At 31.7% G+C, this 26,186-nt stretch overlaps 1 protein-coding gene across 1 annotated transcript in view; it reads right to left on the bottom strand.

Annotated features, from left to right (window-relative positions):
* The window catches only part of LOC126743474 (zinc finger protein 652-B-like), a 71,154-nt gene extending 47,804 nt beyond the window's left edge, over positions 1-23,350 (bottom strand). The window contains exons 1-6 of the mRNA XM_050450570.1: positions 23,096-23,350; positions 7,680-8,116; positions 7,353-7,624; positions 7,152-7,297; positions 6,963-7,101; positions 6,567-6,908 (exon numbers count right to left, since the gene is read on the bottom strand). Coding sequence (XP_050306527.1) covers positions 6,567-6,908; positions 6,963-7,101; positions 7,152-7,297; positions 7,353-7,624; positions 7,680-8,116; positions 23,096-23,251 — 1,492 coding nt within the window. The 5' untranslated portion in view covers positions 23,252-23,350. The remainder of the gene's footprint in view (positions 1-6,566; positions 6,909-6,962; positions 7,102-7,151; positions 7,298-7,352; positions 7,625-7,679; positions 8,117-23,095) is intronic.
* Positions 23,351-26,186: the final 2,836 nt, after the last annotated feature.

Raw genomic sequence — 26,186 nt, 5'->3', positions numbered from 1 at the left:
TGTCCCCACAAGAAAAAATCTAAAGGACTCAAGTCGGGTGACCGAGGTGGTCACTCAATTCCGCTCCTTCGTCCTATCCAGCGTCCTGGACATCTGTCATTTAAATAGTTGCGTACATTTAGTGAGAAATGTGGAGGTCTTGTTGGAAAATCAATTCCTGTTCGTTGTATGCGCGGTCCTCTTCTATGATATTTGTTAAAGCTGGGTCGATAGCATTTTGTAACAAATCTAAATACATATCGCCTGTTAAATTTCCAGGGAGGAAAAAAGGGCCCCACAATAGAATTTCCAAAAATACCAGCCCATACATTTCACTTCTGGGGGCGTGGGTGTTTCGTGGAAAATCCTTGGATTGCTGTTAGCCCAATAACGGCAATTGTGGCGATTCACTAAACCATTTAGGAAGAAAGAACACTCGTCCGAAAAACACACACTAAATATGAAATTATCATTGTTTAACGCTCGCTCACTCATGACTTCACAAAACTGCAAGCGACGATCAAAGTTGTCTTCATTCAATTCTTGCACTAAGCGAATTTTAGCTAATAGGGATGGAACTTGTATTTCTTCAATACCCTTTGGACACTTATTCGAGATACACCCGTTGCAATGGCCAATTGTCTTGGACTTAACGTACTATCCATTGCAACTTCCCCCAATACTGCAATCTCCATAGCTTCATGAAACCCTGCATTTTCAATATTCCTCTTTTTGTTATGAACTGAACCTGTTTCGCGAAACTTTGCAACCAATTCCCGAACAATTTTCCCAGAGAGATCTTTCTCAGGAAGCCGTTTAAAATTATTTTCATTGTTTTTAAAAATACTCGTATAATTATCGTTTGTTTACTTGAAATGATTAAATTAGCGTTTTGACTTAAAGATGTGTTCTATGTTCACTCTGGGTTCAGTCTCACTCTCTCAATAAATTTTAATGATATCACACATTATTGTTCAACTTTCAAGGGCGCATATCTCTTGAATTAGTGACTCGATGTTTAAAAACTAAGTAGCATTGTATAGGGAACGGCATGACCTTTTTAAGGAGGTATCACTTGACCTCCCGTCCCATTTGAAAAAAATTAGGGGATGTAAACCCCGCTTGAGGGATTGAGTTTTTTAAAATGGTTTTTATGTCAAAAGTTGTCCCCCTGACAAACATACTTGACGTATTTTTGGATTTTGCCGAAAAGTTTTTTCCCATCCTGTAATGCCTTGCGGTACGTTTTCGGTGGGTCACCCTGTATATTAATGATGGTATGGTAGGGGTAACCCGGAAATCTAGTGTCGTCTTGTTTGCGGATGACACTATGCTTTATATGGTAAGCAGGGACATACAAAAAATGCAAATAGACTTAAACAATGAGCTAAGCAACATATTTAACTGGCTCTGTGAGAACAAAATAAGCTTAAATACGAGTAAGTCAAAATTTTGTATATTTGGAAAAAAATTTCGACTAAGTTCTATAGACATCAATGGCATAAGGATTGCTGTAAATGGGGAGAGGATTGCTTATGCAGCTGAAATAAAATACTTGGGCACAATTTTAGATGCGAATTTAAATTTTCTAAGAAAGTTGGTTTTTTGAGCAAGAGTGGGAAAAACACTATCAGTGTGTACTAATTTAATGCTGTACAATGTGATTGCTCTTCCTCATTTGCAGTATTGTTCCACTTTACTGTTTAACCTGCTGCAATATAGGATTGATCGACTGAAGAGACTTTAAAATAAAGCAATGAGGCAGATTCTTAAATGTAATCATTATACTCCAGTTATGTCGATGTTAAGTGTTTTAGATATGTTTTCTATCTCCCAACAGATTAAGTTCAATGTCTATTTGTTTATTTTTAAACTAAAACATCAAATGTTGCCTGAGGGTTTTTGGAGATGTACATACGTATAACACCCGTGTAATAACCGTGATGATTTTATCTTAACAAAAAGGTATAAAAGGTCCCAATTGCTCAATTCGATCCTACATAGAGGCTTATTGGAGTTTAAGTTTTAACAATATTCCTTTAAGGTTTATTTTAAGTAAAGAATAGTGTGTTTGTCTTTTACATTTTAGTATTGTTGTCATTTTACAATTTTAACCTAGCATAAGTTTTAATTTTAAACTTTATTTATTTACTTTTTTAAGCTTAAGTTAACATTAACATGTTAACAAGTTAATATTTTATTTATATATCATTTTTATGTTTTAATCTTAGTTTTTAATTTTTATCTTTACTAACAAATCTGTTATTTTAACCTTAACTTTAGTCGTACTTTATTTTATTTTTACTGTAATAACATCATTTTATTATATTTAAGTATTATTTATTTTTTAATTTTAGATCTACTGTAGATTTGTAGATTTTAGATTAAATGTTTTTTATGTTCATGACTGTTGCGTATTGCACTTGACGCACACCTCACAAAAAAAGAACCATTTTTCACCAGCGTTCAAAACTTATTCTTCATTTTCTTGAATTATCATTTTTTTTCTCTCTTTGTAAGTAATATAATATTAAATTAAATTAGATTTAACTAAAAATGTAATACCTTTGTAGCACTTATATGCTAAATAAACACATTATTATTACATAAGTGTAATACTACTTTAGACTGTTAACATAAAACTTGTCTAATATACAAAGAATACTGGTATTAAATCTCTTACATAAAAAAACAACGAAAATGGCTGGCTATACTCCGCAGAACAACAATTCACGGAAAACCATGATTTATTTGCGAAAAATAAAAAGGAACTCAATGTAATTAAACGAGAACTAAAAGAGCGCAACCTAAAAAATGGTAAGCTCAATACATGGCATTTCTCCCCATATTAAAAATACCAGATTTGTAACTATTTCAGAAGGATTCAAGATAAACAACCAACCACAATCCTTAAGCGGATTCTTCTAAATGATTTCTCAGACTTTTCCAGACAGTAAGTGTTTAAAGAGTAAAATGAGAGAACCAACAAAAAAAAGTTAACGACAAATTCAACTCCGAAAACAAGCTCTAAGCACTGAGGAAAACAAAGTAAAATAATGTAGCTTTTATACTCCATAATCCGTCCATAAATGGTTATCTCATAGCGTCACACATTATTTTAAATGACAAACAATTTTCCATCTTACTTTTAAGTCCAAAAAATGTATGGTAATAAACAGTTCATTGAGTCCAAAAAATCCTCCTCGAAAATACTAAAAAATAATATATCCTTCAATCGTCCAATCTTTAGAAAACCAAGTGGATGAAAATAGTGTTAGGATACTAAACGAAAATAATTTGTATTTCCAACAAGATGAAGCTTTCCTGCACTACGCTTTGACAATTCAAGAAAGGCTTAATGAACAGTTTCCAGGAATGTGAATTGGCAGGCGTTACTTAAAATCACTACATTTTTTCCTTTGGGAGTATATAAAAAGCAAAGTTTATAAAACCCTATCTGAAAATATTAATGATTTAAAGGATTGAATTACTCGCGAATATAGAGATATTAGCAGACAAATACTTGCCAATGTTCGTGAGGAATTTCAAAACAGACTTCATTATTGTTTCAAGAATAACGAAGCACATTTTGAGCACTTAATAAAATAAATTCACACTTACTGTTTATAAACTTATATTTTTTAGTTATTTTTATTATTTATAAGTTTATAAACTTATATTTTTTCGCAAAAAAAAAATTGCAGTTAAACTGCGCATGACAAAGTAGCCATATTTAGCGCATATACTAAGTAGCCTAAAGCAGTCCCAAAAATTAAATAAAAAGAATGGAACTTCATTTTTTAAAAATGCCGCTTATATCGCCATACTTTTCTGAAGGACCCAGTACATTTCAAAATATTTTCCAAAAATGCGCTATCACGTCCCAAAAAAAAATTTTAAAAATGAGGTGAAAAAGAGGTTAGAAAATGTTAACATTTTTTTTTAGGCTTTATGAAAGACCGACGCACTGCTGCAGGACCCTGTATATTGTATAGAAAATTGAAAAATCGATTTGACATCATTGTCTGAGAGATGTTGAACTCAAACACCTCGCCTATCGTTTATAGCTAGGCTTATTCTAGGCATTCAATGTTCTAAGGATAAAGGCAACCGTGTTGGTACTACAAATTCCAGTTTTCGAGATCGGGATCCCGTTTTGAAATCCCGGGATCCCGGGACCGATGCTAATTATATTTTGAATAAAATATTTAACAGTAATAACAGTATCTCGAGCAAATAAAAATGCAGTTAACTGAAAACAAATTATTGAAAAATTCAGAACTAAAAACATTTTCAGTACATTTGTACATTACGTATTACATATTACATACCTAGGTACCTAACAACCTAACTAAAAAGTCTAAAAACAAACTTGAGACAGAAACACATCCTTCAAAAAAAAAAATACAAAATAACTTTTAAGTTAAACAGTTAGTTTTGTTTATAAAAAATAAAATATGCTCTTAAAAACACTAAGGTATCTAAAGATAAATCACTTAAACGAGATCTAAGTTTAGTCGCAAATGTGACCGCCGAAGAAAAGGCTCTTTCAGCTTCGACACTTGTTGGCGGTACTGTCAATAAATATTCATAACACTGTTGCAAATATAAACCTCTTAATCCTGCATTCTCGTAAAGTGACATTTCTTTTTTAATTACGTTAATAGTGTTTAGGCGTACTTTGGAATTTTCCAGTCTTTGAAAATTAGGTTTTGTAGTTACAGATACAGAACCTATTGCCTCTTGAAGTTTTGTTTTAGGGTTAACATTTCAATAGGTTTTTTTCTTATTTTAGACAGAGGCACGTCTTCGTCATCATCAGATTGTGAATCAGGAATCATATTTTTTTTTAAATTCTCATTTATACATTTGATAAATTGAGCTATTGTTTCAGAATTTGGATCTTCAAATAAATGGCTTTCAAAATATGTGCTAGGATTCTGAAGATATGAGATGACGCCAGACATTGTAGTTCGTCGTTCACTTATGCGATGCTTAAGCGTTTTATGAAATTCTCCGTTAAGTGAAGTATTTAGTTTTTTAAGTTCATCAAACAAAAATCTAAAACTTACATCGGCCGTACATAGGTTAGCATCTTTTCTACAAATGCCTTCCACCGTTAATTTAACAGGCTCAAGACATTGTACTATATCTCTCATTATTTGAAATTCTCTGTCGTTTATACTAATCGAGATGGCAAGATCAATTAAACTCTTTTGAACACAGTCTTTTAACAAAACAAAACGTTCCAACATGTCAACAAGGCTACTCCATCTTGTTTTACAGTCTAATATAAGGGAAAGTCCTTTTCCATGCTTTTCCTTCACATAAGTTTGGATTTTTGGTAGAGGAACGGCGAAACATCTTAACTACTTTATGGACTTTTTTGACAATAAAATAGATATCGTGCTTTGTGGTCAAATGAAGCTGCTTATTTGGTGGTAACACCAACTAATTTACATGTTAATAAATCTTATTCGTTAGCTTAGCACCTTTGTAAACGTCCACAAAACGTATTTATCGTCTTAAATACAATAATTGAATATCAGCGCTATATCTCCACACATAACCACACTGTCCGACGCACATTTAAGTATTAAATGAAACAAAAACGACAAAGTAAACAACGATTGACGCTGACCGGCAAATAGGGGATTCCCCGTTCGGAGATAGGTTAATCCCCGTTTGTGCCATAAAAGAAACGTAAATAACCTCTGAAATTAAATAAAACGTCGATGGAGGGAATAAAAAATACGTTTTTCAACATAACAGTTTAAAATTTTATGTTACAAAAAATCGGGATTTTCGAGACATACAGCAATCCTGGGATTTTCGGGATTAAAAATGTCCCGGGATTTCGGGACCCCGGTCTGGAAACCCTAGTTGGTACCAAAATGAAGATAAAAGGATGCTCTATCAAAACGCGTTACCATATACAGAGTGTTCCATTTAAAAAAAAAATAGCGCAATATTGAATTGAAAATATCATCATTTCAGTAACGATTTTCCTTGCTCAGTATAAAAAATAATAAATTTTGAAATTTCGAAAGATAAAATGAACTTAGCCAAGGACTCTACATATGTAGATTTTTCAAAAGGATAAAAAACGTCGGTGGTAAATATTAAAATTTTAGTGATACATGGATTTTCGTGAAAATTTCTTTAAATTGTTAATAACTAGGCAACATCCCATTTTAGGGCAAAACAGTTTTAGGGTTAAAGACTCAAATGAGACTCCCATTTTCGAAAAAAAAATAGCTGGTTCAATTAAAAAAAAAAAAAACAAATTATGTACCACACTTTTGTGAGACACCCTGTATTAACCAACCTAATTTAAAAAAAGTAGCCCCTCTAACTCAATGAACGTTCCCCCGTACTACAAGTTTTTCCCGTTTCAATATTTAGCAATGAACACCATGTATATTAAATGAAACATACTAAACAAGCCAGACCATAACACTACAAAATCCATTTAAAGCCCAAAGTTAGAATATCCTTAAAAAAAAGCCAATGTCAAATATAAATTTCACCATTTCTTTTTTCCTGTAATATACTACCAAGATCTACTGAAAACTTTTTACACTTACCATTTTCCTGGTCATAGCTTTCAAAGTTGTCAAACTCCCCACTATCAATGGCAGCCTCAACAGGTATTCCATCTCCACCTAAATCCTCATTTTCTACTTCAGTCTCCCTCGCAACATCCATAATGGTGGTATCATTATAATCGCCGCGTTCATTTTCTTCTACCAGCAACAAAATTTTGTTGTCATTACTTTCGGCTTTCACTATTCCAGCTAACGTCGCTAAGGGTTTTTCATCATCTTCTTCCTCATCGTCTTCATCCATTTCTTGCCGAATTTCTATGCACTCTTCTTCGACGTCTTCTGCTTGGGAGTCAGAAAAACCAGTGTCCTGAAGTTTTTCCTCTAAAATTAATCATTAATTAAGTTTGCTCTTGCAATGTATTTTTTTTTAATTACCATTGATTTCTACTACTCCTACGTCTTTCGCTTCTTCTAGTTTTGCATCTCCAGCACTTTCGGTGACTTCTACTTGCGGCTCAAAACAATCCTCGAGGTCCGAATTGTCTGAGAAGTTCACGCTGGCATCATAATCAACCTAAAATTTACCTTTACAATTTCCAGTAACTTGTTTGAATCAGACCTTACCTCAAAGTAATGTTGTTCAATATTATCCAAATTGTCTATAGTAGGTAAAGACAATAACGCTTTATCATGCTGTTGCTTGTGAACTTCCAGACTGTCTTCCCTGGTAAAAGCTTTATTACAAACTGGACAAACATGAACTACTTCACCTAAAATAGAAATCATGTAAAGCTTTTCTTAAATGTTTATAAATTTTATTCTTACCTTTACACCTAGGGCTGTGATTATGCAAATGCTCAATCCTATTGAATCCTCTATTGCAAGTTTTACACTGAAAAGGTTTTTCTCTTAAGTGGGTTACAAGATGCCGCTTTAAGTGCTCCATTCGGGTTAACGTTTTGCTGCAAATTTTGCACACATGAACTTTCTTCTTGCCATGAGAGGCCTCATGACGTTCCAAATGGTTCTTCCTCGTATATTCTTTATCACATTGTTTACATTTGAAAGTATTACCTGCGTGCGCACGTTTATGCGATCTAAAACAGAATTTTGTTAACATTAACAAATCAATATGCCTTAAAACAAGACTACCTTAGCCCCTCTAAAGTAGTAAACATTTTTGTACATTCCCTACATGTAAGAAGCATCTGATTGTTGTCCAAAAACTGAATGTAGTCAGTCTCTGGATGAATGTTAGGCTTGCCTTCATTTTCTGCAGATGCAGTAGATGTAGTATCAGTTTGAGTCTCAGTTACAGTTTTTGTTGCCTCTTTGGTTTGGGGTTGGGTTGGATTATTAGGAGCATTCGAAGTAGTATCATCAACTAACAAATTGCTTAAGGTGTTGAGGGATTCCATGAAATCTGTATTTTGTAGCTCTTGTTTTATAGCATTAACTTTCATATTTTTGCAGTATTCCCTTAGACTATGGTCAACTGCTTCACATTGTCTTTTAAAGTCATAAGCGTTTTTCAAGCTTTGGCAGCACATCTCACACATAAGATTAGGTAAACCGTCACCAAGTTCAATCTAAAAAAATGGTGAAAGATGACAAATTAACCCAAAAATAAAATAAAATAAACTTTATTGTATGACATAAAATAAGAATACCATACAAAGGTGGAAAGTACCGCTACGCGTATTTTAATAACCACCGTGCTTAAATATCTAAACCTAAAACTAAGACTGCTAATATTCCTACCTATTTATTCATACATATGTATATATTCAGTAAAATAATTATGTGTTACAATAAATTATTCGATATATTGCTCTCCCTTATATAGTCTCTCCCTTATATAGTCCTTAACTTTATGCTTAAAAGTAGTGTGACTTACTTCCTTAAAACTCACAGGCAAGATATTATAAGTATAGATCCCTGTGTAGGCAAAACAAGATTTAAAAAATTCAGTGCGATGCTGAGGAATAGAAAAAATATGTTTATGGCAAATATCTACTGAATGGGCATCTCCACGGCCCATCAAAAACTCCGACAAATAAGCAGGCTCTTTGAGATTTTTTACTTTATATACTAGACTGCTAATATTTGCAAATCTTCTCTCTGCCATATTTAAAGTATAAATTTCTGAAATATGCTGACTAACATGATCCCTGCGTGAAAGATCTTTAGTAAACCGCACACATGAATTTTGTATTTTTTGAATTTTATATTTGTTAATTTCAGTTAGGAATGGACCGTATACAATATCAAGGTAGGCAGGTATACTAAGTACTAGGCTTTCAGTAAGAATTTTTTTACTAATTAGGGATAAGACATTTTTGAATTCATACAGAATTTTGAGTTTGTGATATGATTTTTGCCAAACATGAGTTACATGAGCATCAAATTGCAACTTGCAATCCATGTGCAGACCAAGGTTTTTTACTTGATTAGTCCAATTAATTTCAGAATCGTTAATTTTAAGTTTTACAGCTGTCGCAGTTTCTAAGTTTATCTCATTTTAAGAAAACAATATAGCCTATGTTTTTTTTTGGAATTAATAAATAAGGAGTTTTGACTAGCCCAAAGAGAGAGACGCTCCAAGTCATCATTAATGAAGGTTAAAGCAGTGGACAACTCATTAGCCGGGGTTGAACTATAGATTTGTAAATCGTCTGCATACATATGGTATTTACAGTGTTTTATGTGTTGAATCAAATCTGATGTAAAAAAGTGTAAATAAAAGTGGCCCCAGGATAGAGCCCTGAGGCACACCCCTGCCCACAACCCTCCAGCTTGAAATGCTGACTGCTCCCTCAGCATCTGTAATTCTTACTGCCTGTTCCCTATTTCCCAGATAGCTGCCAAACCATCCATTAGCCTTATCAGTGTTTAACGTATCAAAAGCTTTGGTCATGTCAATGAGCACTGTTGGGCAACAGTGACCATTATCAAAGGACCTTGCGATATCAATAGTTATTTTCAACAAGGCCGTGGCACAACTGTGGTTAGCCCTAAATCCCGACTGATATTTAGGTATTATACATTTAGGAAGAAGATAATCTAGTATTTGGGTTTTTACAATTTTTTCCATTATTTTGGATGGAGTTGGCAGAATACTAATTGGCCGTAATTCACCCACAGAAGTTGGGCTGGATACTTTAGGAACAGGCATTATGAGAGCCCTTTTCCAGATATCAGGAACAACGCCAGCCATAAAAGACGAGTTTATAATATTAACAAGAGGACCTAGACACGTCGAAATACAAGATTTTAACATGCGTATAGAAACTCCGTCTATCCCAACCGCACCGCTCCCAACACTGTTCAAGGCCCCAAGCACCTCAAGTTCTGTTACAAGTCTAAATGTAAATGGATCAGAATTTATAGATGAGCTGAGAAAATCATTTAAAAGAACAGGATCAACCTGTGCAGCAGGTGTACTATCTATAAAATAATTATTTATTATATTTGGTTCTTTAATGCTACCTGGAATGAGAGTAAATTCATTATTAATAATTCTCCAATTAGCAACTTTTTTCCAAAAATTTGTACTAGAACCTTTACATTTATTTATTTCATTGGAAAAATATGCCTTCTTTTCAAATTTTATAGCCTTATTGACATAATTTTTTAGATCAATATAATAAGTTCTACTAGAAGCAGTTTTTACTGAGATATATTTTTTAAAGGCTTTATGTTTCATTTCAATCATTTTTTTTAGATTATGGGTTAGCCATGATGGACTGGTACTTCCAGATTTTCTCAACTTTAATGGACAAAACATATCAAACAAATCTAACAGTTTAGAATTAAGTATTTCTACTTTAGTATTAACATCATCAGCCTTCTCACGCCAATCTAGATGCTCTAAATAATATTTAAATTCTTCAGAGTTAGTCAGTGTAAAATCTCTTTTATATATCATAGTCTTAATCGGCTTCAGTTTATCACATTTTATAGTACAGAATACAACCTCATGATCTGTCTGTATTGGATCACAGGGTATCACATCATGATCCTTGACTAGGCTAATATTATTTACAAAGATGAGGTCGATTAGAGATTCACTATTTAGTGTTATTCTAGTAGGCTTATCAATAATTTGAGTCAAATTAAAAGTCGTAAAAATATTATATAAAAATGTACATTCTACAGTGGTGCTATTTAAAATATTAATATTAAAATCTCCTGTACATATAAAGACGTCACAGGTACAAATCACTTGTGGAATTAAGTCATGCAAGTATTTTAATTTAGAGTATGCCACTGCTGGTGGCCTATAAACTACTTCCACAGTTATGTTTTGCCCCTCATGCTTAAAACTTATCCAAAGATGGTCAATGCCATATCATGAATAAGGCAGATCAATAAGAGTTGTTTTTAATTTATTAGTTACATAAATTGAGCAATTGTGGAAACAAGAGCGAATAAATTATAGTAATATCATGTATATTGGATAAAAAAAATAATGAAAGTAATGTATAATTAACAAATATTTATTGTTATTTTGCAGGTTTCACTATTTATACTAAATAACGAACAGTGGTATTACAGTTATCTGGGAAGGTCCTGTGAACTCAGCAAGCCATTATGAGAATATTGATTTTTAGGAACTAATTGTTATCACAGCTAATTAATGTTATCATCTTGGTGCACAACATTAGTTTAATATTATAAATTTGTACTTTGAGTAGAATATATTTTAGTATCAGATTTTCAATATCATATTAATTTCTTCAGTGGGATAAATAATAACGATAATGGCTATTAATTTAAATATTATTATAAGATAAGAAGGTGCTTATGTGGTTTCTAAACAAAATCAATATTTTTTAATGATATGGATTTTTAAAAGAATGGTGTTAAATAAGGCTATAAAATTGTAAGATTTCTGTTTTATTAATGGCCACCTTAAGAGCCCAACTCAAAAAAAAATATTCTTGAAAAATCCATCTTATTTTGTTTTTTAAATGTAATAAATTTGTAGACTTAATTTACGTTAAATTTGCATAACAATGTGATACTTTATGACATGTAATATATTCATCTTCCTACATTCATTTTTTAATGTAATTTAAGGTGATAACGGTCAATTAAGGTGTTAACCAGGATCATTCACTTGCAATTAAGTCTCAACTTTAATAGGTAAATCTGGCTAAACCTCTCAAAGCAGTAAAAGGGCGCCTTAACAGACTGATAGATAAGTTTAACCGTTTAATGCCGGAATTAGAAAACAAAACATATTTATCACTCGGCTTTGAGGTTTCTAAATCTGAAATCTATGTTTTTTCGTAAACATCAACTTTTTAGGGATGATGTAGAAAGTTTTCAAAAACAAAAAGAACATATAAGCAGATACACAGAAACATTTTCTCATTAGTCTTTCATAAAGTCAAGGAAAACCAAATATACCTTCCCTATATACAAGGAAGCACTAAGTTTCATAGACCAAAGGCTTATTAGTGATGAGCCATACATTAAAATTGTTCTTTAAGATAATATGCCAAAGAATACAGTGCATTCACAATAAATGGTACAAATTCATTTAAAATTCAGTTTTTTTCTTATTTTATTTTTCGGACATGTCAATTAGCATTATCACTTGCGCGTTTTTTGCAATAAAAATTTTCTATACAGGATACCTCAAGTGGAAAAATATTTTAAAGATTATAAGGATTATATAAAATATAATCATAACATTTTACAATTCTACGATATATTCTGAATACTTTTTATTATATCATACCATATGCGTCAGTCAGCGGTTTGTCAAATTTGCCGTAATAGATACGCATACGACATTAAAAAATAAAAATGTACATCTACAGTATTTATTGCAACTGATGTTCGATTTGTTATCTATTTACTTCAAAGCATTTTTGAAGTTCGAATTGTACATTTTCAATTACATGCAGATCAGTTAATCTAATTTCTTGTCGAATTATTTGCTTTAAGTCATCAACATTACTTGGTCTATTCACATAAACTTTGGATTTCAAATAGCCCCATAAGAAAAAATCTATATATAATGGGGTTATATTTGGTGACCTTGGGGGCCACTCAATTGGTCCTTTTTGTCCAATCCGTCAGTTAAGAAAAGTTGCATCAAGAAATTGTCGATTGAGAAGACGGCGATGGCAAAGTGAGATGATTTTTTTTTGCTTCTTTTTTTTCATTTTCAGATAAATACATTTTATTTTAAAAAACGATGTGTGAAATGAAAACTAATATGAGAATAATAGTCACAAACACATGACAAACCATTATAAAGTACTTTCTAAAATTGGAAACTACTCGAAAATAATAAGGTCTACTTAGTTTCTAGAAATCACATAAAAAATTAATGTTGGCATCATAGTTTCTACTTGAGACACCCTGTAACCAAAACACCCTAACACACGTTTTAACACCCTAAACCATTTTCATTGCAAAGGATGCCTTGAATTAAATGGGCAACAAATTACACATTAATTGCAATAAATCTAGAATAAATTTTTGTTTTAAATTCATGTGTTTCATTAGTCTGTTACATCCATTGACATGACAAACCATTGACTTTGGGCATCTGGTTTGTATCCAAAAAATAAAAGAAGAAAGTAATACCTGAATGTTAAATGAATTTGTTCCTTTCATCGTGAATGCCACTGTATACAAAAAGTGTAAAAGAGATATGAGCAACACAATTTGGGTTTAAGCAGCAATAGTTGTAACCCAAGAACTTGCCCAGAATTGCTATGATAAGAGAAACGATGTGTTATTCTGGTTCACAGAATACAAGAAAGCAGTCGATCCCGTGAAACAGCACAAATTAATGCAGCTCCTCAAAAAAATTTGATCTAGATCTGAAAGACATCCGATGTTTTTATTAAAAACTTATATTGGAACCAAAACACACAAATAAAATTATATAGACATATCCAACACCATATAAATTAAGAGAGGGTTTGGCAGAGATGTGTGCTAGAGATCTCCGCTCCTATTTAATTTATATTCAGAAGCAATTTTTCAAGAAGCTTTACAAAAAATGGTCTTGATTGCCGACAACATATGACCTACAACAACTGGTCAATGTGGTAGGAGAACAGATTAAATTAATGGACCTAATTATCACCAAAAAGGCAAAATTTGCGATAATCTCCATCTGAATGCATTTGAAAACTCCAAATAAGTTTATATTTAAATCGGCTATAAGACTCCAAATAAGTCATAAGTTTTAATGCAATGCCTGTAGAAAGAGTGCATGCATAGAGAAATAATGGTAGGGAACAATCAATCACCTCTGCACTAAATTTTTCAAAGACTGGACATATGCCTGCTTCCAATTTTACCTTGATTCAGGGCTAAGATTCGTATGTGTTATGTTTAGTTGGTCCTTCTCTATGGTATGGAAGGTTGGACATTGAACATGAGCACGATTAAGAAACTGGAGGCTTTTGAGATGTGAGTCTACTGCAGAATCCTTAAGAAATCCTGGACAAATGAGGAAGTTCTTAGACGCCTCAACAGGGAACGCGAACTCTTTGAAATCATTAAAGAGAAAAACAAGAGAAAAGACAAAAGAAAAGGCAAATCTGGGGCACATCGTGCAAGTGAAAGATACTGATTCGTGGAGTAAATCATGGAGGGCAGAAGAGGAATCAGATAGTGGATAGTCTCATGCATAACAACAGACAGTGGACAGGGATACCTACATAATGTTCATTCGGTGATACATACCACAAGAAACATTCAAGTTTTGATACACTATAAAGATTTGTATGAGAATTGCATTTTTTCATTATTCTCGACATTTATTCACTGAATAAATCAAACGATTCCTCTCATTTTTAGAATAGGTTCTTAACGATATTAAAAGAAAAGCCATAATCTTTGAGTTTGAGTCATATGATTTTTTCTGAGTCAAATTTTTAAATAAAAAAAATTTCTCGTATTTTCGTTATGTTATGTAAAATGACACTTTAATGCAAATATTAAAAAAAACTAAGATAGCCATAGAAATAACTTAAAATTACTGCATACCCTCTCTGATCACTGAAAAACGTTCCTTCATAACTGATAAATAAAAAATGGCAAATTGGAGAGGTGTTGGCATTTCAAAGTGTGTGTTTTAAACTGGAAATACAAAAAGGATGATTCTTTGATTTCAACCATTAATGAATGCTTGATTTGAAATAGAAAAACCAAGAGAAACTATTGTAAAACACCAAGTTATTATTAATTACTTGCTAACTGTATCATGAATGAAGTTGATCAAGAAGACACTTGGAATTAGAATATATGCTTTGTCTTCCCAACTAGAAGTCCACAGAAGAAATCTTGGTGTATGCCTTTTGTCTAAGATATTACGTGGTTCAATTAATTGTTCTCATTTGTTAGATAGGCTGACCTTTTTCATGTTTCATATCGTAGAACAAATTATGGATTTTTTAGTTCTTGATCTAGAATATGGAGGGATGCCAATCAATTGCCAATAGAACTAGATTTTTCAAATCATCTTTGGTGGGATTTAAAAATAAATCGCAACAGGTTAGGTATTTATAAATATCTATTATTATGCTTATGAGTTATTTAATTTATAAAGTTTATGATTTATTTTCTTTTGTAGTAGTAGGTACTGAATGGTCAGTTAATAAACAATTAGAATTTAAATTTAGATTGGACATAATCATGGAGCATGGAGCATATAACTGCTTAAAAATGTTGTATTGTGCCCTTGTGCATCCACACCTAGAGTATGGATCTGGTTCCATACTATGGAATTCATATGGACTGCCTCACAGACAAATTGGTTCTTAAAACTTGTAGCATATAAGCTTAATATTTCAAATAATTATGAAGATTCGCAAATCCTTAAATAAAGCATGAAATAGGGTTCCTTTATGGGAGAGACCCCTTTATAAAATTCTCCATAGTATAAGATGTCAGCTCCTTAATTACTTAAAAAAATACTAGAAGAAGCAGCAATAATAATTTTTCAAATCAGATCAAAACAAAAAAGCTTTATTGTATATACAGCTAAAAGCTCCTATTTATAAAGCTTAAAAAATTATAAAAAGTATATATAGAAATATACAGAAAAGAAAATAAATACATTGTTACAAACTTCTAAAATGTAAATAATTTTCAATAACTTGCAACGTTGTGGACATTAAAAATGCTCATCATAGATATGTTACACAACACTAAAAGTGCTCACGGATTAAATAAAGCCGGATAAAAAGACGATAACTCTAAACTTAACAGAAATAATAGGTACATTAGTGCGAGTCTTTAACTATAAAACATTATTATTGGTATAAAATTCATCTAAACAGTAGTATGCTTTGTTCAATACAAATTTTTTAATACTACATGTTAATTGCCTATTGTTCTCTATACTTTTGCATTCAAGAGCCAAGAAATTATATATTTTTTACTCTTATATATTATAGAGTATTTTGTAAGAGATTATTTTGAAATGCACAGACCCAAATTCCACTATTGAACCTGGTCTTACAAGGTCCGCTGTATTTCTTGTGGACTAACTCAGCTGTCATCAAAATAAATAAACAAGTCAAAGTGAGAATTCTCCGCCCAACAAACAGAGGGCGACAATGATCCCTAAAACCTGCGCCACACAGACATCTCACCTCTTGCTTCTGCAATACAAAAAGGTTTGTAAAGGATTGTAAGAGCTGAAGGCTTGCATAACCCCAAAATTGAATTCCATAGCATAGTTGAGACTCCTCGCCACTCCTACCAGGGCAAAATAAACATTATTTGCTGTCCTTTTGTTAAGTTCACTAATCAGGAAGAGGCTAATCTCATTCTCAACATGCAAATATGTGCTTCACATTTCAGTTTTGAATCAATAAAAATGCCCAAAAACTTAGAGCAGTCTGTTTTACTCATGGATTCTCCACTTGTGACAGGTTTGGAGTATCTCCCTTGAATGTTATGAGATTGGTTTTGCTTATATTAAAAGTAAGCTTGTTGGCATCACACCATTTTTTTACTTTACACCATTTATTTAGTTTAAATATCTGAAGTTATTGTCTGTTCCAGATCTGGGTTGCCTGTTCCCGGCCAAAGTATTGCGGTGTCATCAGCAAATATTGTGAAAGATCCGTTAATGTCGATGGAAGCAAGATCATTAATGTACATAAGAAAGAGTAGTGGGCCAAGCGCCCAAGGATCGGAACTCCACACTGTATGGTTTGAGCTGATGCGATACGGTACCATCGATACCTGCCTCCTATTGGCAAGGTAAGATTCAACCCAAGTCAAAGCACAACCTCTGAACCTTAGAACATTGAAAGGCTAGAATTAGCATTGCCGTGAAACTAAGGGCAGTTTGCTTGCTTGCAAGCAACATCTCTGATGCCATGATGTCAAATGCTTATGTAGAAATGGCAAAAAAACACACTCTATAGTATCATAAAAATTTGTCACTTAATAAAATTTGTCTCTTTAATAAAATTTCAAGCATTTTTTTTTTATAAAATATGATAAGATACTCTATAAAGAAGTCAATATTCAAAGTTTAATGAACGTAGATAACCGATATTAGAGAAAAAGGCAACAACACCGCAACGCCGCTCGATCGCATTATTGATTCCACCTACACAACTAATTTTTACCAGTGACGTCAAAAGATATTTATATGATAAATATTTATTATAGATTATGCTTTAAATTATAAACAATATTGCCGTTTATAAAATCGGATATGAAAAAGTTTTTATTATTCTACGTTTATGACGACGGTTGGCCCTTGATATGATGTTATGACAATATTGGTATTTACTTGTGAATAGATCAGCTTAAATTGCCTTTTTCTCATGATGCGGCACAAACAGCACAAGTTTTTATTATCATAACAGTTTACAAAAACACTCATATGAGACCTTTTTCAACCAAAAATTAAAGAAAAAACACAGAACTTCACAAATGCCTTTCGAGACTGATGACAACATTTCGCAAATGACATCAGCTTTTGCACATGTATAATAGTGTTAATTTAACATCAATAAGTTGAATTAACACTTATCATGTTGATATATAGCTAAAAATGTATTCTTTTTGAAAAATGCATGAAACCTTGACAACAGAGACTCGATGAATATGTTTGTAAACAAAACACCCTCCTTGCCCCTGTGCAACTCAAACGAAGTTGTTGTTTACCAATTATAGCCTTTCAATGTTCTAAGCTCTGAACCCATAGCTTAGAACATTGCTTTTGCAGCAGTATTCTGAGGTCAACACAATCAAATGCCTTGGAAAAGTCACAGAACACTGCTACAGCCATCTCACCTCTAGACCCAAATAAAGCTCTTCTAGTAAAGTGAACACAGCTTCCGTAGTATTTTTCTGACGCTGAAAACCCGTCCAATTCACTGTACTAATTATGGCTTGAATAAATTTATCTCTAGAACTACCAGATTAGGTAATCAACATTCTGAAATTGACTTCTTTGCTTCTTTACATACATTCCTGAGGCAGGTACATGGCATTTATGTCTCCAAATGCATAAAATAAAACCAGACAAAATTGGATCATTATTAATGAACTGAGAGGCAATAGATCAAACAAAAATATAATAGTATTGATTTTAATCAGAACAAACTATGTATATTAGTAGTTATTTATATTGTTAATTTTTTTTGGGAAATAAATTTCTTTTTTCTTTTATGGCTAACAAAATAACAAGTTCCCTTAAACCCCTAATTAACCCTTTATTTATTTTTTTTATTGATTTATTTGGAAAATGTACAGTACAAACATTTGTATAATCTTATCTCTAGATCTGAGTTTCACAAATTTGTTTCATGCACCTAGGTGTTCACCTGTATGTGCAGAAGTTTATTATACATCATTCCTAATATACCTATTTGATCTTATACTTATAATACCCATTTGATCTTAAACAATCTGACAACACATCACAATAAATTACAGACATTTTAACAGATTATTCATGATTTTTGAAATAAATATTTTGACCTGTTTAATATATTGATAATAATTTTTAGTTCTCTTATACTATTAGGTAGCAAATTATATATTTTTGGTACAACTACAGATGCAAATCTCTGGTTACCATCAAACCTTCTAAAAGGGACAATCAACATATAATTATTCATGCTAGGATAAGCAAATCCTAAAACAATAAATAGGTATAGACTTCTAACATTTAAAATGCTTTCATTGTATAGCTGATTTGTTGGATATAGATAATCTTCTCTGTAAATAATCTTTATTAGGTAATTCTGAATTACATTTAACTGACTGAGAGCATTATTGTAAAGTCCTCCCCAGGCTATGATACCGTATCTTAATATTGATTCCACTAATGATTTGTATCATAGTTATAATTTTATAAGGTAATATGTTTCTTATCTGGTAAAATTAGACCTCTTAATTTGTTTGTTACATCATGAATATGTTCTAACCATTTAAGATGTTGATCTATAGTTATGCCCAAGTATTTAGTATGTGACACCTCATATATTGTTGTATTGGTTCTTGTTGAAAAGTAATTGAGTTGTATAAAGGTCTATTTGATTTAGTAAGAGAAAGAGTAACATAAATTGTTTTAGCAAGATTCAGTGATAATTTATGAGAATTTAGCCATGTGTTTGCTTTACTTAGACCAATAACAATTTTAATGAATCCCATGATGAACCAGTAAAAGACAGTACTGCAAAGGAAATTGACATGCAATTTATGGCATAGAAAATTAAAAGTATCTCATATGTTTTTTTTTTACTTGTTTTTGGATTACCACTGATATACTGATTAAAGTAATTAATTAATTTGTTTTTTTAACAATTTTTTTTTCTTTCAAATCTTCTCATCTATTAAAGAAGGAACTAATGAACTGAACTAGCTGTTCTAAATTTTTTATTAGTAAGTTTATATACAGTGGTGGGCAAAAAAATAAAGTGCCTAGTTTTATTTAAATTTTCCTAATAATATATTGTGCTACATAGAGAAAAAAACAATAACGATTTCATATTTGTACAACATCTGCCATCAGTAATAAAAAAATAAATACAAGTTATTCTTTGCCAGTTTAATTTGCAATTATAAATAAATAATTTATTTCTTACACATTTTATGGTGGACAAAAAAAAAGAGTATGTTTCAAAAATGGCCATAAAAAATTATAATTAAAATGTACCGTAAAACAAACGACAGCATTAGATATGCAACTCAGTACTCGGTAGAATAACCTTTATTCTTGAGATTGGCTGCACGTCTTCGTGGCATCGAATCAATCAACTTTTGGCATGATTCAACTGGGATGGAATACCAAGCTTCCTGAACTTCCTTCCATAAATCTTGCTTATTTATTGTTTTCCTACAAGCTACTCGGTTTTTCAGCTCCTTCCAAAGGTTTTTAATAGGGTTAAGGTCAGGCGATTGTGATGGCCATTCCAGAACCGAAACCTTATTTTATGTAATCCATTGTTTAACAATCCGTGTCATATGTTTAGGGTCGTTATCTTGTTGACACACCCACCTTATAGGCATGGTTTCTTTGGTATATGGTAGCATGACTCTATCCAAGATATCCAAATAATTTTTTTTTGTCATGGTCTCTTTAATGCAAAATATAGGACCTACCCCATTGTAGGAAAAACAGCCCCACAGTTTGATATTTTCACTTCTATGTTTAACTGTGCCTATTGTGTTCCTAGGATTATATTCTTCCTTCTTCCTCCTTCTAACAAATAATCTTCAATCTGATCCAAATAAGTTGATGTTCATCTCATCACTAAAAAGAATGTTGCACCAATTTCTTTGAAAATTTTTATTAAAATTATTAAATTAATAAATGCCAGTCTTTGTTTCATATTCTTTTTGCTAAGAAATGGGACTTTTCTGGCCACTCGACCATATAATTGTTGGTCTTGCAAATGTCTTCTTATCTTATATCTAGTGCTAATACTTAGGCTTAAGCTTTGTTTTATAAAGGTAGGTATGGAAAAAGCTTGTTTACTGACTTCACATACAATAAGCTTAAAAGGCCTCAATTTTCAGGAACATTTTCCATTTTATTTTGTGTTTTTAAAACTCTGGATATTACAGAAGATGATCTTTTAAGCACATTTGCAATAAATGCATAGGATATATTTTGACTCCTCAATCTCAATTGCAAAATTAGACGCTTTTCTACAATGCTTTGTGCGACCCATATTTACCAATGCTATGCAAAGATCTTATTGAAACTGACTTGTATTTATGGAAAATATCACAACCAAATCTTTCATTCGTTCCACACTTCAACAACATAGTCAAGTCAGCCCTGAGAAGGTTTGGGTTCATAATTAGAAATTCTCTTTTCGAGTTTTACTTTGCAATCTACATTAAGGCTCCTTTTCTGTTGCTTTGTGAGATCAAAACTGGAGTTTGGCAGTTTGGCTGCATTATATGGAACCCGCTCTATCAGAATCATGTTGGTCTCCTTAAATCTGTTCAGTGTAGATTTGCTAAGTTTTTGGCCTTCAGGCAGGATGGCATATATCCAGTTAGAACGTTTGATCATCGGCAACTATTGAAACCCTTCAATCTACATCCATTACATCTCAGAAGAATGATCTTCTCTGTAAAATTTCTGCATGGGTCACTAAATGGATTCGTTGATAGTCCTGTACTTCTTTCTGGTGTACGTTTCATGGTGCCTAGGCTTAACTAGCTAGACATCCCCTAACATTCTTTCTGCCAAGGCCTCATACTAACATTCTGTTGAAATCGCCACTATATACAATATGCTATATTTAATTGGATCTGTCACATGTGTGATATAAATTTCTCTCCGGTTCATGTGATTGTCGATATCTTGGTGGATTGGGATTAAGACCCATGTGTTTAAGTTATAGTTAGTATGTATATGGCAGTTAATTTAGTTTAATTTTGTTAAATATGTGATTATCTTGTTATACTTTTATAATTGGGTTTATATTATATTAATAGTTATTTGTTTTAATAATATTTTGGATGACTTTTGAGATTGTGACTTTACTTTTTTTTCTTTTCATTCATTCTTTTAGGTTTGTTTTGTGTTTTTTTTTTTAAACTATATTTTTCATTTTTTTGCAACTGTTTCTTGTGATTGGGCAAGTTGCTTGTTGGAAATAAAGGCTTATTATTATTATTATTATTTTATCTGAGTAAACAGAGACCAAATAGCTAAATAAAGAAATACTCTTATTTTTAGGTCCACAAGATTTTTAAACAATAATGAAAAAACTTACTTTTAAAAGATAAGGCATTCTTGGTTTATTTATAAATTTTATCAAGTAAACAGATTAAATGCCCGAAGAAAAAGCCTAGTATTTTATTTGCAAATTCCAACATATAGCCAAGCTAGCTCAGTTTAATTTGTAATTTGATATGCACTCTTATTTTTTTGGCCACAACTTATGTTTTTTATTATGGTAAATTTTCTCCAATTAATCCACTCCACATGGGAAATAGATTTAATCAGGTTTTTGACTTAGTGGATTTAAAACCTTCAAAATTTAAAGGGTGTCTGAGTGAGTTTACTTGTTGAGTACTATGCGCTAAGTATCAAATGAATTTGATTGTTTTTATTTTTGTTTATTTTGATTATTTTTCTTAAGGGTATGTTTTTAGTTGTTTTATATTTTTTTACTCAATTGGGAAAACTATACATTGTTGTATTCATTTCTTTTTAGTCAAGGTTAGTTTATGTTTAAATTTTTCTGGAAGTTTAATCTTATTTGTATATCTTGGGCTGTTACATATTAATATACATTTAGATAGGTATATTGTTCATGTATAGATAATTTGGATATTTAATATTCAAATTAAGTTCATTATATATCTTATTAATATATTTGTTGATGGCAGAATAATTATATACATTTAGGGTTAGGATATAGTTTATATTGTAATTTTGTTAAAATGGGGACATCCCGTAAATAAATAAATAAAAATAAAAGTTTCTAATTCTTTTAACTGTATTGCCTTTTTAAGGAAAGGGATTTCTCCCTATTTTGTTGTATAAATCCATGTCTTTATTTCAGTGCCTGAGGAAGCTGGAATTAAACCAGTGCAACATCGCACTAAACTAATAGTGTTTTATTTCTACTCCTGTTCCAACAAATCCTGCCATTTGTAAATAAGTTAATTTAGACGAAACTTTCAATAATTATTATTATTATTATTAATATTGCTATCTTTTTTTTCTGATGAATTATTGAAATGTATAATATGAAGATTAACAAAGAATAAAGAAACAAATCTTCAAACCTCATTAATTATCCAGATCTATTAATCAAAATTTTATTAAAATGATTTTCAATATTAATTTTTTTTTTTTTAATGTTTCCAATTTAAATAGAGCACTAGTTGGTGTCTTTAGATATAAAGGAAAACAAAAGCAAAGGCCATCTTGGAATTGCCTGGTTGAGGGCAATAAAAATAAGGGCATATCAAGGGTCTCCCTAAACTTTAATTCATGATATCAATGTTTAGAACATGAAAAAGCCAAACAAAAACGCAAAATAAAGAAAAAACCAAAAATTTCCACTGCACTGGCGAGTAACTTTATTTACCTGGACAGCGGCACAGGCCATTAGCATTTCGTCGATACGGGGATTGTGAATTGAAATATTTGCACTCTCGAAACCCGAGAAAACCGACTTCATCGTCGGCGAGACGCACTTGCAAGTCCTGCAAATCAGGGACAGGTCAACCCTTTCCATTTCCATGGTTTCCCAAGCTTTTTCACACGAATTTACGCCGGAACTTATGAATTACTTCATGATATTTTTACCGAAACCGAAGCTAGAACAAACGACAGCACTGGCGTTTAGTGAATCGGATTTTTGATTTTTGACATTTCATTTGTCAGATTTACCCTCCCTGATGCTACGTTCCATTGATTTGATTTTTTTTATAAATTTAAATATTGCAAAAATAAGCAAGAGACTTTAAATTTAAAACAAAATTAAATGTTTTTTTAATTTTCCTTATCATTATAAAAGACTATATTTTATACGAGAAAAAAGAATAAAAATTGAATATATGGCACGCATAGGCAACCCGCATAACATTAACCGCTTTATTTGAGTCAACACGTATAGGCACAGCATAAAGAAACCAGCAGTCGCACTTCAATAAAAATACATTGGCTTGAATAAGCGAATTCGGTGCATGTGTACTAACGCAGGCGAGGCATTTTTGCTTATAGTAGGGATGCCGCTGACACTCGCTACGGTCCACGCGGCTTTTGCCTTGGCTAGAGCCGGACTTAAACATTTTTTTAGATGTTATTATCTTGTAAAATAAAAATACCTACATAGTACAAATATTGATTTTTTAATATAAATAAAGTTCATACATTAACAAAATATTTAAACAAAAATAAACATCGCATTTCTACATCTAACAACGACGATATAGAAGAATACGTGCAGGAAGTTAATTAGGTATGTACCATAAATTTAAGAGACCATTCTTTGAGTAATTTTAAAACAAAAAGTTCATATAAACATATTTCCAGAAATTCTTCGTTCTCAATATACAGGGTGTTAAAATTTAACAACAACTAAAATATATGCCACTGACTTTTGTGCAATTTTTATTATGTTCTGTGGATTATACAAATAAAACTTTTCAGCCTCTTGAATTTTTTTCATATCTTGCTTAGTTAATAATAAATTCCAAATGAAACTTTTCCCCAAATTCCTTGAGTGATCCAGGGATATGCAATTAAGTGGACTTTTTTTTTCTCGAAAAATAAGCGAGATACGAAAAAGTTGTATCTGTATTTGAGTAAATCAAATAACATATTAAAAATGGCATAAAATTGAGGTGCCCCAATTTTTTTGCCACAAATATTTCTTCAGGTCCCGTTCGAGATTACACTGGACCTAATAAATTTAATCATGTTAGGGGTAAATTAGCTCCTTAATGTTATAAATAACACCGCCAGAGAACTTGCGGACCTATGTTCATATGAACTTTTTGTCTTAAAATTACTCAAACAATCGCCTGTTAAATAATTTATGGTACATACTTAATTAACACCCTGTATAGTAACGCTTTTAGATTAACATCTGACTACATAGTAGTTTAAGGATAACTAATTATACAAATAAAGTAATATTTCAAAACAAATAGAAACTCTTAGGCCAATAAATAAAGACAAATAGTTGGCAACAATTCAAAACAATTCTAACATCTGCGAATTTTTGTTATATTATTAAGTACCAACTAAAGTAAAAGTATACAATTTTGCAACTCTTTTAAATATGGCAACACTGTTAAATTGGCAGAAATATAAATAATGTCCTTAAAAATCAAAAAAAATAAATATTACATTGCTGCAATTTTAATTGATGCTTAATTATGTTATTTAAGCCATACAGCCAAATTTGCAGCTATTAAAAACTTTGGCAAAGTCAATTATTTTGGTTCATTAATAATTTTTGACATACCCGTCTTTTAATACAAAAGTTTTTATAAAAAACGCTACGCTTTGTAAAAATGCTATTAAAATAGTCACTAAGTACGGCGCTGAACTAGGCGATACACCTATGAACACAGTTCGATAAACAGTGAGCTCGGCATCCGGAGAACATGGCTGCGGCATGGCTAAGGATGCTATTAGTTCGCTTACATTTTCGAGCGGAGTGAGACTGCTGGTTTCTTTATGCTGTGGTATAGGGGAGAGCGGGGTATTTTTCAGCCAAAATGAGTTTTAAAAAAATTTATTTTGCTAATTAAGGAAATGGATCTATCAATAAATTGGCACACTATTAGGGTTCAAATATAAGCATACATGAAATTAATTAATTAATTCGATGGTGTGTTTCCATATGTAGCTATCTACAAAATGCTTTATATTTAGGAAACACAAAATAAAGTTTAATGTAAAATGCCTGTATCAAATCAAATCTATAAAAAAACACATTTTAATAAAACTAATCTTTTTATTTATATATTTTTCATTTGAATAAAATTTAAAAAAATTCTTATAATGACCCAGATTTTCAAAAAACATAAATAATAACTAATTTAAACAGGAAAGATGCAGATAGCCATATTTGGCACATAATACTTTCTCAAAGTTGTAGTGATGCGAAAAGCTATAAACTTATAGAACTAATTCTAAACATAATAATGAAAGATAAAAATAATTGAGGAGCAATCAGGCAAAAACCGATAAATCCATTTTTTGGCTAAAACGAGTTTACCATTGAATCTTATTACATTCGGTCCGATACATCGACTGGCCATATCAGATTCAACGAAAACCCGATATATCATATTTAAAATCGGCACCAAAGGCAACCAAATCAAGCAAAACACGTTAAATCCATGAAAAAAGATATTTTTACCCTGTTTCATGCAAAATACGATAAATCCATGTGCAGCATATTTTTATTTTTAAAAGGTAGTTTTCTATTCTTGGCTCGAATAATAAATATTATTCACGGGTTACATTAGGTTTCTTGTCAAGACTAGTTTAGCGGGGAGAACTTTTTTTTACCTAAGATCGGTTTGTTCGTCACATCGTCAGATACTTTGTCGTCAGTATTTCAAAGAATGTTGTGGTAGCAACACTACTGATTTTGGTATCTTCGTTGCTTGTTTAATAGGGCGGGCGTTTAATAAAGTATTTACTTGGGTAGTTGTTAG

The sequence above is a fragment of the Anthonomus grandis genome, chromosome 13 (assembly GCF_022605725.1).
Source record: "Anthonomus grandis grandis chromosome 13, icAntGran1.3, whole genome shotgun sequence".
NCBI lineage: Eukaryota > Metazoa > Arthropoda > Insecta > Coleoptera > Curculionidae > Anthonomus > Anthonomus grandis.
Note: the sequence above shows the minus strand (reverse complement) of the source record. Positions and strands in the feature narration are given on the sequence as shown.